Source organism: Falco punctatus, assembly GCF_963210335.1.
Source record: "Falco punctatus genome assembly, chromosome: 7".
Taxonomy (NCBI): Eukaryota; Metazoa; Chordata; class Aves; order Falconiformes; family Falconidae; genus Falco; species Falco punctatus.
In genome coordinates this window covers 72836769-72849802 of record NC_137587.1, presented here as the reverse complement: position 1 = coordinate 72849802, position 13034 = coordinate 72836769, and the positions used below count along the sequence as shown (strand labels likewise).

At 52.0% G+C, this 13034-nt stretch overlaps 1 protein-coding gene across 2 annotated transcripts in view; it reads right to left on the bottom strand.

Annotated features, from left to right (window-relative positions):
- Positions 1–13034, bottom strand: part of ZNF609 (zinc finger protein 609) — a 75596-nt gene that overhangs the window by 57545 nt on the left and 5017 nt on the right. For both annotated transcript variants that reach the window (XM_080397109.1, XM_080397108.1), the window contains exon 2: positions 157–1021. In XM_080397109.1, the coding sequence (XP_080253235.1) occupies positions 157–903 (747 nt within the window). In that variant the 5' untranslated portion in view covers positions 904–1021. The remainder of the gene's footprint in view (positions 1–156; positions 1022–13034) is intronic.

Genomic DNA, 13034 nt, shown 5'->3' with positions numbered 1-13034 from the left:
CCATACATCAGCGCTGGCCCACAATAGCACAAGACAGACTGTCCCGCCATAAGCTCCTGCTCCCTTGTCATCCACAGTGGCACATCCCGGTGCAGGAGCAACCACCAGAGCCGAGTGGCAACACCACCTCCACCCACACTGCGACACCTTTCTTACCTTCTCTGACTTCACCTTCTTCAGCTGCCGGCACTCACTTTCCCCATCCTCCAGCTCAGACTTAACTCCCAAGGGATTGAGCGCAGCTCCCGTGTCAATAGCTATACTCCCAAGCTGCTCGGCAGCAGCAGGCTCTGTCCCCTGGCCCCCATCATACTGTCCCACCCTCACGGCCAGGGCCAGGGGCTGCAGCACGCTGGGCTCCTTCTCTACCGCAGCCCCCACACCCTCACTCCTTTCCTTCTTGTTTTTGGATGAGCCACCCTCCTTCTCCTTCTTGGAGCCGGCCACACTGCGCGACGCTTTGGCCGATTTCTCCGAGCCCTTCGGGGTGACAGCAGGCACCAAGCCACCCGAGTTTGCGCCATCCCCAGAGCGTCCTTGAGCCTCCTTCTTGCCAACAGTTCCCTCGTTGGGAGTGAACAAGGAGGTCCCTGGGGTTGGTTTGCCACTGTCCTTGCCACTCTTGCTCCTTTTTGACTTGGATTTGCCCTCCTTGCCCTGCGGGCCCGGCACCGGACTCACAAACTTGATGTTATCCGGTAGGGTTGCCACCGCATTGGGTGCCGGGAGCCCCATCTCTTTGGAGCCCGACATTTCCAATTTCTGCTGATCCTTCTCCAAATCAGCATCCAGGTCAATGATGAGATTTCCTACACCAATGTCCCACTCATCCCCGCTGTCGTACGTCTCAACTGGGTTCGCATCAATTCCTTTCCCTCCGGAAGCTCCGCTGCTCAAGGACATCTTAGAGTTAACAGCCCCTCACGGTTCAAGGCTCTTCCCTGCCTCCACACCCTGGGGGTCACCTACATCCTTGGGGGGCTTCCGGCGATCAGGGTCTTCCCAGGTGACGGCATCGTTGCTGGAAGGGAGAGCAAAGAGAACAGAGTTACACACAAAGAGCACCCGGCAGACAGATCTGCCTTCATCGGCAGCCACCAGTGCAGGCAGGAGAGGTCCTGGGCAGGATGAAAGCCCCCAGCCTCCCAAATCCCCCAACACACAGCGCAAGGCAGCAGCCTCCTGCCACCCGAGGCCGTGGGCTGCTCCACAGCCATCCCCACAGCAGCAGCCACCTGGCACCAGTCCCCTCGATCAATACCAGCCCTGGCAGGTCACGGCTCTCGGCTCCAACAAGACATTACTCACACGTTTCCCCGCTCGCCATTTCCCTCTGAATTATCGAGCGCTGCCCCTAGGAGGGAGGATTGATTCCTCTCCTGCCGATGCCACCCGGGGGGAGGGCTCCTCTCTGCACCAGCCTCACTGTGAGGGACGAGAGCGGCTCGACGGGGAAGTCGAGTGCCTCGGTGGGAAATAAATCCCAAGCTTCAGAGCGCCTGTGACACTTGGGATGCGTCAGAGCGGTCACTGAAGGCCAAACTGCAGCAGGAAGCACAAGGTTTCCATCCCACACCTCCAGACAGCAGAAGACAGCACCCGGCGTTAGGACGTTAAACCACCACCGCCTCCAGCATGACGAGCCATGTAGGCGGCTTTGAACAATGGGACACCGAGACACAGCCGCACAGGTACCCAGTCTTAACTGGGAAGAGGGGCATCAGCCCTACCTGCCTGCGCTGTGGCCAACCCCAGCTAGCCCAAAATGTCTCCTCCTGGCTTCCCAGCCCTTTGCCTTCCCCACTCCCAGAGGCAGCCACAGGGGGAGGGAAACAAGCAAGACACCCACACACAACAAGCAAGACACTCACGCACAACCTGAAAAAGCCTGGAGTCACTTGCTGAGGTTAGCTCGTGGCAATTACACTGACAAGACATAATTAACACATGGAACAGCTTCTTCCCAGCAGCCACCCAGCCAGCTACTTGGTTCCAGCTGCCCGCTCTCCAGATCCCTTAAGGAATCCTTGACCACCCATTTGGACAAAGCTCCTCTCCAGCAGTACTGTCATCCCTTTCCTCATCGAGCTCCCGGCCTGCTGGCTCCTGGTACTATTTATGAGCAACACTTCAGAAACAGGTGACTTAAAGAGAAATGAGACAGGAAGAACGAAAAGGAAAAAAAAAAACCACACACACACAAAAAACCCCACCACACATGTACAAATTTCTTCAAACCCCAGCAGGCAGGAGCCTGGAAAGCAGCTTCACGGTGCGTTTCCAGAGATGCAAACACTGTAAAAATGCCAGGGATTCTTTCATCAGACAGGCTGCCGCAGCCAGACCATTTTCCATCTGCTCCCCACAGCATCCTCGGCTCTGTACAGCTAATAATCCACTCTCTGACAGGTCATTACGGAGATTTTTAACCCCAGGAGCCAGTGGCTAGCATGCAAGCTGGAAATGAAAAGCACTGACCTCCCATTTCAGCGGCAGAGAAAGTGCCGAATCAGGAGATCACTCTGTGCACCAGAGTCACTAACAGCTTCCCAAAGCTGCCCTGCCTGTTTCTGTCACTGCCACCACCTCCTCCTGGTGCCCCAGCAACCCGCCCCCCAGCCGCGACCCCCACCAATCTGCTTCCGAACCGCCGATGGGGCCAGCAACCATCTCATCTCTGCACGGCACAAACCTCCCCGGCTGGCACACGCTGCCACAGCCAGCTCCCTTTGTGCCGTGGATCTGCAGCGATTCCTTTGTCGGGATGGTAGAAGTCGGTAACGAGGTGGATGAACCAGAACTGTAGCTGGTAACAGCCCTTTCCAGGCGTAGCATCCAGCCACAACCCTGTGGGACAGGCACTGGGGACACAGCACTGCTGCACAGGACCAACACCGGGAGAGGATGAGGCTTAGCCTCCCACTCCAAGCTGCCCACCCAAGGCTGGAGCATGCAAAGGACTCAGATCAGAGGGACATATGGATGAGGATCTGGTCTCAGAGTTGCAGCAAAGCGACAGACAATCCACAGGATTGTATTGCAACAGGCACAGCACCACCCGCTCCACAGAGCACCTCCGCGACACCGGCTTGGGCAGCTCTCAGCTCACACTGGGAAACTCACCTTGCTGTTTTAAGTGTGCATATATACATGCACACACACATATACATAAATATTATTTTTATATATGAAATAAGGAGAGCAGATGAGCGGGATTTTGGTCTGAAACTATGCAAACAGCAGCAGCGCTTGCCAATTCCTACCACAACAAAAGGAAGAAGGAGCCCAGAAGTCAGCTGAGTCCCCAGCAATTAGAGAGCCAGGAACAATCAAAGGGTTAGAAAACAAGAGGAGAAAAAACATTCACCCTATGGAGGAGGCATCAAGGGAGCCTGAGCTCTGCTAATGCAGAGGGAAGGGAACCGCAAACAGGACAGACAAGAACATGCTGGATTTGCAGGAGTGGAGGAGAGGCATGTGTAGCAGGAAAGGAGTGGGGCAGGGAGCCCAAGACATGCCACCACAGGAAGAGGGACCGGCGCAGGGATCAGCCCTTTCCAGCCCAGGGCTGAAGGCTAGGACCCCGGTATAAGATCTGGGGGGATCACCTAAACATCATCCATTCCATGCAGCAATAAAGTATTTCCCACAGCTCAAACAGCCCCTCCCTGAAGCTCCCACGCCGATTCCCCATTTCTTTTCTCCAAAGAGCCACTCTCGCAGGTTCAATCTCTGCAGCCAGAGGAGTGTTTTGGGTCTCTCTCCCAAGCAAGACCCCCAGGGACCCCCGACCTGCCATGTCATCACTATTTCAGGTGGACCAGAACCCCTAGCTACTGCAGCCCACGGTCCAGAGAAGAAGATCCCTTTCCCACTGCCTGGTTTGCCCAAGCTGGAGAAGCACCGGGTGATATCCAGATCCTCCCCGCTCTCCTGCCAGGGGGAGTAATGCTGCCACAAATCACGGCATCTCAGAAAACAGACTGATGAGATTGATTCAGCTATAAACGTGTCCTTCCCCTTACCTCCTGCCATCGCAGGATTGATCCCTGCACAACATGAAAAGCATGTGCTCACTTGTTGGCCTGGAGACCTGCCAACAAAGCGTTTTAAGAGCAGTCCTGGAGCGCAGATCCTACAAGGAGACAGCTTTCTGCTTGGGAATGCTGCACACACAGAGCACCAGACATGAATAATTCAGCTCCATTAGGTGCCAAGACCTCTACAATCCGCATCTATGGGCTGGGACGGAGCCAACCGTATTAAGAGACAAACCTGAAAGTTCACTTTCGGAGCTGCAAACACACCTAGAGAAAGCTATTCAAACAGAACAGCTCACCTTCAAAAAGGGAGCAAGGAAATCACACAAGCCCCGGGCTCTTTGTGCTAAAACATGCACAAGATGCTCAGCCGTGCCACTCTGGCTTTCTCTACCAGTTACCAGAGGCCAAGAAACCAAAACGGGGAAGAGCTGAACGCCCGAGGGCAGAGAGATGCAGGAGAAAACTCTTCTGGCAGCACCCAGCCCACACTAGGGAGACTGTCTCATACCCATGTGCTCCAGCCTGCAGCACTCCAGGATCAGCCTCTGGTGGCTTCCAGAAATGACTGACTGCAATTTTCACCCTGATTAACTTTCAGGAATGCCCGCAAGAAGGAGCTTGCGGCAAAGACCAGGGGCGGGGGGCAGATCTCCAGGACACAGCATTTCCTCCGGGGGGGCACAGGGTCTCAGTGAGGTGCTCACCCCACCAGAAGCGACCCTGGATAGGCAGTGGAACCCCCACTCCCGCACAAGGGAAGGCACGGCAGCACCGGCACTGGGCAGAGCATCCCTGGAAGCAGCGCCGGCCACCCCGCTTGCCCAGAGCCCAGGGGTCCCCGCAAGCCCCAGGCCCGCTTTGCGAGGCACGAGGGGCCACAGCGCCCAAGCCCTTCCTCCCGCTGCTGGCAGCCAGCCGGCAGCTCTCCCCATGCCCTGCCTCCACACAAGATCCCTTTTTGTTTCCTTTTACGACTAAAGAAACCCAGGGTGCGGGGGAAACATGCCTGCCTTTCCCAAGCTGCCGCCCTCGCTCCCCGCTCAGCTCCTTCCACCACATTTGTAATCCCCCAGCTGGGCTTGTTTGGGTTGGATTTTTGTTAAGTAACTCCCATGTCTTTTCTGCAGATTTCTTTTTAAGATGTTCCCCTCTCTCCCCACCCCCTCTCTCTAGAGATGGGGGAGGGAAAAAAAAAAAAAAAAAAAAATGTTGAACGCAAGCCAGCTGGCACACACAAGAGGAGACGGAGAAATCTGCACAAAGGAGCTTCCTCACTCACTTGCTGCTTTCAGCTCAAGAAATCGTGCAGGGGAGGAGGGTTCGCTCTCCCCCATACATCAGTCAAGCCACCGCAGACAAAGGAGATTTACCATGACACCCTCCAGAACTGCCACCCAATGGGGGCAGGATCCTTCAATCGCCTTCACCCGGCAGGAGTCTGAGCTGTTGCAAAACACACCAAAGTGCAGGGCTTCAAAACAAGCTGTTCAATGTGGAATTAAGCAAGATTTTGAATGGAGGAGCTGCGCTCCCGCCTCCTCGCTCACACAACGCCAGGAGACCTTTGGTGGCTCTCGGGGCTGAGCGGGCTGTCACTGGTGAGATGCCAGGAGGGAGAAGGCTGAACCCAATTTGAATAAAATGGAGACACCCTTCTTTTTTTAATATGGAGGTGCACCCCATCAAGACTACATCTTCCAGCATGCAATGCAGCCAGAGCACCTGGAGAGACGTCAAGAAACTTATGCCAGGACTCCCAAGTTTCTGTAGGATGAGCCTTGACACTGGAGATGAACCTGACACAGGGCAGCGCTCAAGTCATGAGTCATTTGTTGGCATCCTTGAGAAAACCCTGAAATACTTCAGTCCAGGCATTACAAAAGACGGATGAGGTCACTGGAAGAGACTGGAGATGGAGAATGATGGGAGATGTAAGCAAAGACCTCTTTGGTGTAGGGGTGCCCAGGCAATCACTCCACCTGGAGCAAGGCTCAGGAGATTTATCAGTCACAACACTCACCCGCTACTAAAGACACAATCAAGCCTCAACTTCACATTCACCATCAGTGAAAAGACGCAGCTCGGATCAAAATTCAACCTCACATCCACTCCCATCCGCTCATGACCTTAAAACACGACCTTTACAGCAACATTCAGCAAGACTACAGCACACAAAGGAGTCCAGCAAAACTGTAGATACAAGATAAGGGCACACGGTGCCAGATCTCAGCCTGGCTGTGTTTGAAGAAAACACTTCACCAGATTAGCGACAACTCAGTTTTTTCTTATTGGCACTTCTTTAACCTTGATGCCAAACATGCACTGAGGAACAACTCAGTCTAGGGCTGAAAAACCCAACATTCTTGACCATGGCTCAATAGCAAAGCTGCCCTCACCAGACCCCCTCACTTCCCTCAACTCCCAACAAGCCAAACATCACCAATACACAAAGCATACAGAAAGGCAGAAAACTAAAAGGATGAAATGTTTCAGGCCTTCCTTTTAAAACATCACAAAACGGGGGGAAATGGAACAAGTTCCTCTTTAATCCTCCCACCACTCTTGGAAGCATCACCACCAAAGTCCCAATTTTTCATTTGTTCATGCCTCCAGAGCCTGCAGTTCTTCAGATTTACAATTATTTGATTTTGATGTCTCTCAACGCTCACATTTTTTTCAAGCTACCTACCTCTGTACAGAATAAAACACGACTCACATTTCCTCCACCAACACACAAGGAAGTCCAGAGCTTCATATTTCAAGAAAACCAATGGCAAGAGAAACATCACTCAAGTGCGTGGTCCCAGCTCAAGCAGGAGGCACATAATACCTACAGACCCATACGAAGGCACCAAATGTCACTTAATTTCGTTCCCATGAAGGACAGCAGGCAAACATCGCCACCTCAGCATGCCTACTTGCTCTCTGCTGGAGTCAATTCTCTGATGGGAAGCTGAGCTTTGCACCATCACTACACACAAGTGTGAACATATGTGTCAACACGACCCCAGCTGTAGAAGAATAGAGCAAACCAGGTTGGAAGGGACCCTGAAAGGTCAGGTGGTCCAACCTTTCACAGGAAAGAGAGCCCAGATGAGATTATCTACCGCCCTGTCCAGCTGCATCTTGAAAACCTCCCATGATGTAGACTCGCTGGAGGATGTGGACCACATCCCTATGGAGGTTGCTCCAATGAACAATTGTTCTCACCATAGAAGTTTTTCTTATGTCGAGATGAAACCTCTCCCATGCAACTTGTATCCGTTGTCCCTTAACTTCTCCACGTGGCTCCCCGTGAAAAAGGGAACCTTCACCCTCACTGTAGCTGTCCACAAAGCCCAGTGACTTGCCTGCCTGCACAGCCCTCCTGCAGAGAGCTGACAGACCTCCTGCCAGGCAGCAGCTAGGTTTGCAGGAAAGGTCACAGTGCTGGGATAAAGCAGCAGCACAGACAAGAGGAGCATCAAGCACAGCCAGGGCAGATGAGAGTCGTGTCAGTGCTTCATTACAACTCTCGCGGCACTGTCCTGTGCAAGGCACGGCCCCTTCCCGAGCCTCTGCTGCAGAGATGAGCAAGTAGCAGCAAGGCTCAGGCTTGGCTTGTTCCTCTGGACACCCGATGGACCGTAGCCTGCTCATCCAAAAATGCCAGGCTAGACTTCTTCCAGCAAGTGTGACCTTGCAGACTTCAAAATCTCTGACAGTTGAAAATGGTCGAGAGCTTTATCAGCAAGCCCAGCACACAGATCCGCATCCATAAGCATTAAGTGGTGCCCAGAGCTCTTAACACTCAGCTGTACTGGGAGGGAGGAACTGAAAAACACACATGCATGGGAGAAAAAGCGTTAAGTGGGTAAGGTAACAGAGCCAGCTTCCTCCCTGCAAGCTTAGCACTCGCATCTATCCTGAATTAGGGATACCCAGCAGGGATTCACCCCTCACTGTTGTGTGGGCACACTGGAAGACACCACCATGTGCCTGCCATGACCAGACCCACAGCAATGGTTTAACACAGCCCCATCTTCACCCAAAGCCTGCATCACCCGCGATCCCCATGTGCCACCCTGCACAACTGCAGGTGTCACGGTGTCACAGGTATGTGCCCCACAGCAGGTGCCTGGCAGGCATGGGCACCACAGAGCGGAGAGGCATCACCGCAGGGCTTGCCTGTCGAAGGCTGACACACAGACCATTGGCAGCTACATGGTGGCAAAAGCAAAAAGCAACCCTGTGAGCAATAACTGGCCAGGATTAACTCAGAAGTGCTTCAGATGAGTCTAAGCTAGTCAAGTCGGCACGCTATGGCTCACCGGAGGTGCTGCTGGCAGCACCAGACTCAGCCCCAGTGCTCTCCTGCCACTGCAAAGCCCATTCTTGTTGAACCCAGCCAGCCACGCCGCTGCTGGCTGTTGCCAAAAATAACATTAAACACTCAAAACAGGACATTTGAGCAAATGTTTGGCACCAAGTTCTGCATCGCAATGCTTCCCATAGGGACAAACCTGGAGGGTGATTGTCCCTCGAGCAGAGCTGGCTTCCACCAGTAAAGCGGAGCAGCCGTGTGGATTTAAGACTGGTCTGGTTACACCCTTGCTAACCCCAACGCAGAAGCGAACTGATTTACAAGAGGCTTAAAGAATATCTGAATCAGTGGCCTGTCCTCATGCACAGTCTAGAGAGCGCATATAAAAATAACCAGAAAGGCTTACAAATTTCAGATAAAGCTCCGCGCAGGCTGGAAGACTGCCAACAGCCTGAGAAAGTCAGCAGCAAGAGGAAGCAGCAAGATGGATGTGACCAGGAAAGATCCCCGAAGCATCAGTCACAGAGATGGGAAGAAAGAAGAGCTGGCAAAGACCAAAGACAACCAATGGGCATAAATAACTGCTGGAGTAAGCGCTGGAAAACAGCAGCTCACCCTTTTCTCCCTGCTTGATCAATGCCATCAGCAGGGTTGCAGAAAGGTACCCACCGTTTTGGCAGCAGCCCGAGCTCCTGGGCGTTGGTGGGAGCAGAGCAGGCACCTCTGAACCCACTGTTTGTACCCTTTCCTTTAGGGGCTTTGGAGGTGGTGTGGCTCCTCGCCTTGATCCCGGCCACCCTAATATCCCCGCCACCCAAACCCCGTGGTGGTCCCAGTCCCAGGCTGGGGCTCTCGTGGTGGCAACGACAAGGGTTTCCAATGAGGATCGTCCTCCACGAGAAAGGGAAACCATCAGCTGCATTGGCAGGCACAGGGAGGGCTCTGTGCAGGTCAGTGTCTCATTTCTGTCCTCTCCATCCAAAGGAAGAGCACCAGAGTGACCACAGCTGAGCTATGCCCAGCTGAGCGGCATCTCCCAGCCACGGCCCCACCTTGACAGGAGAGGGTGGACAGCAGTGCAATTTGGAGAGGGTGGACAGATGCTTGCTTACTCACCCCCAGGCTGCTCCCAGGGAAAGAAGAGCTTCTGGGCTTTATTTTTTCTTTTAGGAGAAGAGCACGCAGGCAGTCTTGGCCATTTCCCAGGTTTCAGAAGAGGACAAACATCTCTCTGCTGCTCCAGAAACGAAGGAGCCGCCACTTCACCTATTAAAGCCTTTAATTCCCTTCATTCAATAACCAATTAGGGCACCCTGGCTACACGAGCTAAGGCATCATTTGCAGCAGAGGACCGTACGTGCGGCTGTAATCTCTCTTGCTGTCAAACCATCAGCCTGGGAACACTTTAGGAAAAAACAACCAGACTGGGAAGTAAAGGAGGAGGGAAGGCAGACACAGACAGGGACAAATGCAAGCAGAGTGAGTACCACACCAAGAAATCCCTTTTATTTTTTTCTCCCTAGGAGGGATAATAAATAGGTGTATTTCACAGATTAATAAAGCACATTTGCAAAGCTATGATATACATCAGAAAGTTGCTAATTCACACTAATGACCCATTGCAAATTGCTGAATTTTGTGAATTAGCCAGCATGCAAAGGAATACAATAAAAACCAGCAAGAACCATGCATCAAAGTGTACTTGGCTTGTTTTGGTAGCAGTAGCTCACTTTTAATTACTTGTGGCAATAGGTATGGAGGGAAGGTAGAGATCAGACATGAAACCCCCAAAAAGCAAACTGGGAATTTTCAGGACAAGAAATTTCACCATGGCATCAGCTACTAAATCTTTGGGGAAGAAGCAGTAATTCTCGTGGAGCTTAGTAAGACTATACCTCCTCAACTGAATTCATGGCGGTTAATGTTAGCTAAGTCATTACACACCTCATTTTCACTCCTTTAAAAGCTGCAGAGCAGACTCCTCCCAGGCTGCCCTTTCTTCCCCTGGAGAAGCACCGGGATAACTCAAAGCCAAATCTTTGGACTCGTCTGAACCAGGAACACTCCATTTAATCAAAACCACAAATGGGCCCAGCAAATTTATTAAAATCACTCTCATACTACCTTGGCTTTTTATCAATAAATTGGTGTAGCCACACAAAGAGACGAGATGTCATACATGATGTAGCACTGTACAAAAGATATCACCCTTCCAGACATCAGAAGAGTGGCCAAGCAGGAACAGCTCGGAGGGAAAATCCAATGCCACAAAACCTTCGAGCGTCTGCAATGTGCTTAGGGAAGGAGCATAAAGGGACAACATTATCTTCCCATTTTCTTTCTTTTTGCAGCCCACAAACAAGGAAATTAATTGTAGAAGTTGAGCATTTATATACAAAATATCAAGATTCTCTGGAAATTACCCTTATTCATCCACAAAAATGCACTCACATCATTTTATACCCCTTCTCTACACACACACCCCCCTCGCACAACATCTGAGCTGATGCTTAAGCAGCTACATCAGTAATTTTTCTGTATGTGAAGGACACTCAGCTGCAGCAAAAGCAAAACCACCTCTTGATCTCATCTCAAAACCTGATTTTTCACCAAAACCCAGGAGTGAAATAGGTGTTTCCTTTACAGAAATTACATAAATTAAAAAAAAAAAAAAATCACAAGCAACCAGAGTCACAGAGTAAGTTTCCCAGATGGGCAGCCTTTCTCTATTTTCTCTGCTGTAAGACTGTCAGAGCAGAACCTCATTCCTTCCTGTGAAACCACGTCACACCACAAGGCACTGATCCTCATTAGCAAGGAAGCACGTCTGATATAACTGCACAGCAAAAGAAGCCACATCCTAGTTGGATCTTCTTTTCTCCCTTCCCCAAAACCAAGCAGCACCCCTTCCTCACCTGAGCCAACCAGCACAGGGACAGGGAGCAGACCAGCTGCTGCCAGGGTGGCCAAAGCTCTGGTTCAGCTGCTACTGATGAACTCCCAGGGCAGCTGCATGCTCTGAGCTGCCTCATGTACCCACCCTTGATCTTAGAAAAGACCCTTCACACCCAGGTGAGCTCCTCAACACACCCTCCTACATCCCCAAAACCCTGCTGGAGTCAGGCGCCCCCATGCAACAACATCATCCTCCCTCCAGCTGCTACCACCACAGCACAAGCATCCAAATTACCGCTTTCCCAAATAAGCCAGCAAGCTTCACGGACAAAGGACTGGCTCTCCCCATACCCAGAGAGCCCACGTGCACTTGACATGTGCCCATGAAGCATCAGAAGCAGCTTCACAGGAGAACTGCAGGCAGCCCAGGCCACCTCCAGGTGCTTCAGGGACTTTGGTGCTTCTGAAAACACCTCTCCACAAACCACCATCAGGTGCAAAGAAATATGGGGCAAGTTTGGGAACAGACCTGTGACTCTCCTCACGCAGAGGTCAGGGAAACTTCAGCCCATATTCTGCAGCAAACCTCAAATATAAACATGGACCTCACCTTCAGCTCAGTGAGAAAGCACCCCATCTCCTGCAGACTACCCGAATCTGACCTGCTTGTTGCGTTCACTGTGTACATGCAACCCAGCACGGTTAAACTGTCACCAGTCCCTGGCAAGGTCAGCTGCGGCCTCACCTCTTTTTGGTAGGGAGCCAGCATGTGACACGATCCCCGCAAGCATCTGCCTGCTCGCTGCCTGTCCCCGGCAGGTCCCTGCCTCCAGCTGGGGAAGCCAGCCAGAAGCAGCAGTGTCAACACTCAAAGGGCATAGCTGTGCACGCACACTGTCACACATCCCCGAAACAACATACCTGGGACCAGAAATACCATCTTATTTACATAATACTCTGGATAAAGGGGACAAAGAGGCTTACTGCATTACATCTGGGACTAGTATTGCATCAGTGCCCAGAGGCCCTAATCTGAATCTGAGCCGTGCCACACCAGGTGCCCCGGGACAGCAGGGAGGTGCATCCCCGCTCCCAGCCCCTCCAAGGTCGACAGCAACGCCATGCAGTCCAGCTCCTCCTCTTCCCTCCACGAGCAAGCAGAGAAAGATCCCTTTTTAGGCAACATACACTGAAGAAATGCCGAGTAAATCACAGTGTTAGGCACAACACACAACTCTGGTGCCCAACCACCCTTCCATCACGGCCAAGCCTGAGGAGCATGACCCCAGCCACGGGTCTCCAAACTCTGCCACGACATGGACTCATGGACATCGACTCTGTTTCAGATGGGGTACCCACATGCAAGTGCTAGAAAGATAAGGCAGCTTCTAGTTTTCTTTAATTCATGGACTTCAAATTAAAAAGATACTGTAAATATAATCTGGAGGCAAATTTTGATTCAGCGCAGCGCAGTTGTCAAAGAGAATAAACCAGACAGAGTGAACTCTGGTCCTTCCTTCTTGTTCATACGTAATAAAGATACACGACCTGTTAGGTAGCTCCAACGCAGCATGAGAACCCCTCAGCTGCCTTTACACCTTGTGAGCCCTTTCTTCCCGAAAAGGCAAATTTTCAGCTCACCTAATGGTTTAAAGGGAAAAAGCGTTAAAGGCAGCAGAAGCAGATGCTGTGCCCACTGACATTCGACAAGTCGGATGCAGCGAGCGTGAGGGGACTTTGCAGCCCTGCAACTGCAGAGGGATTATTTGCAGTTGCCACACAGCCCGCGGCAC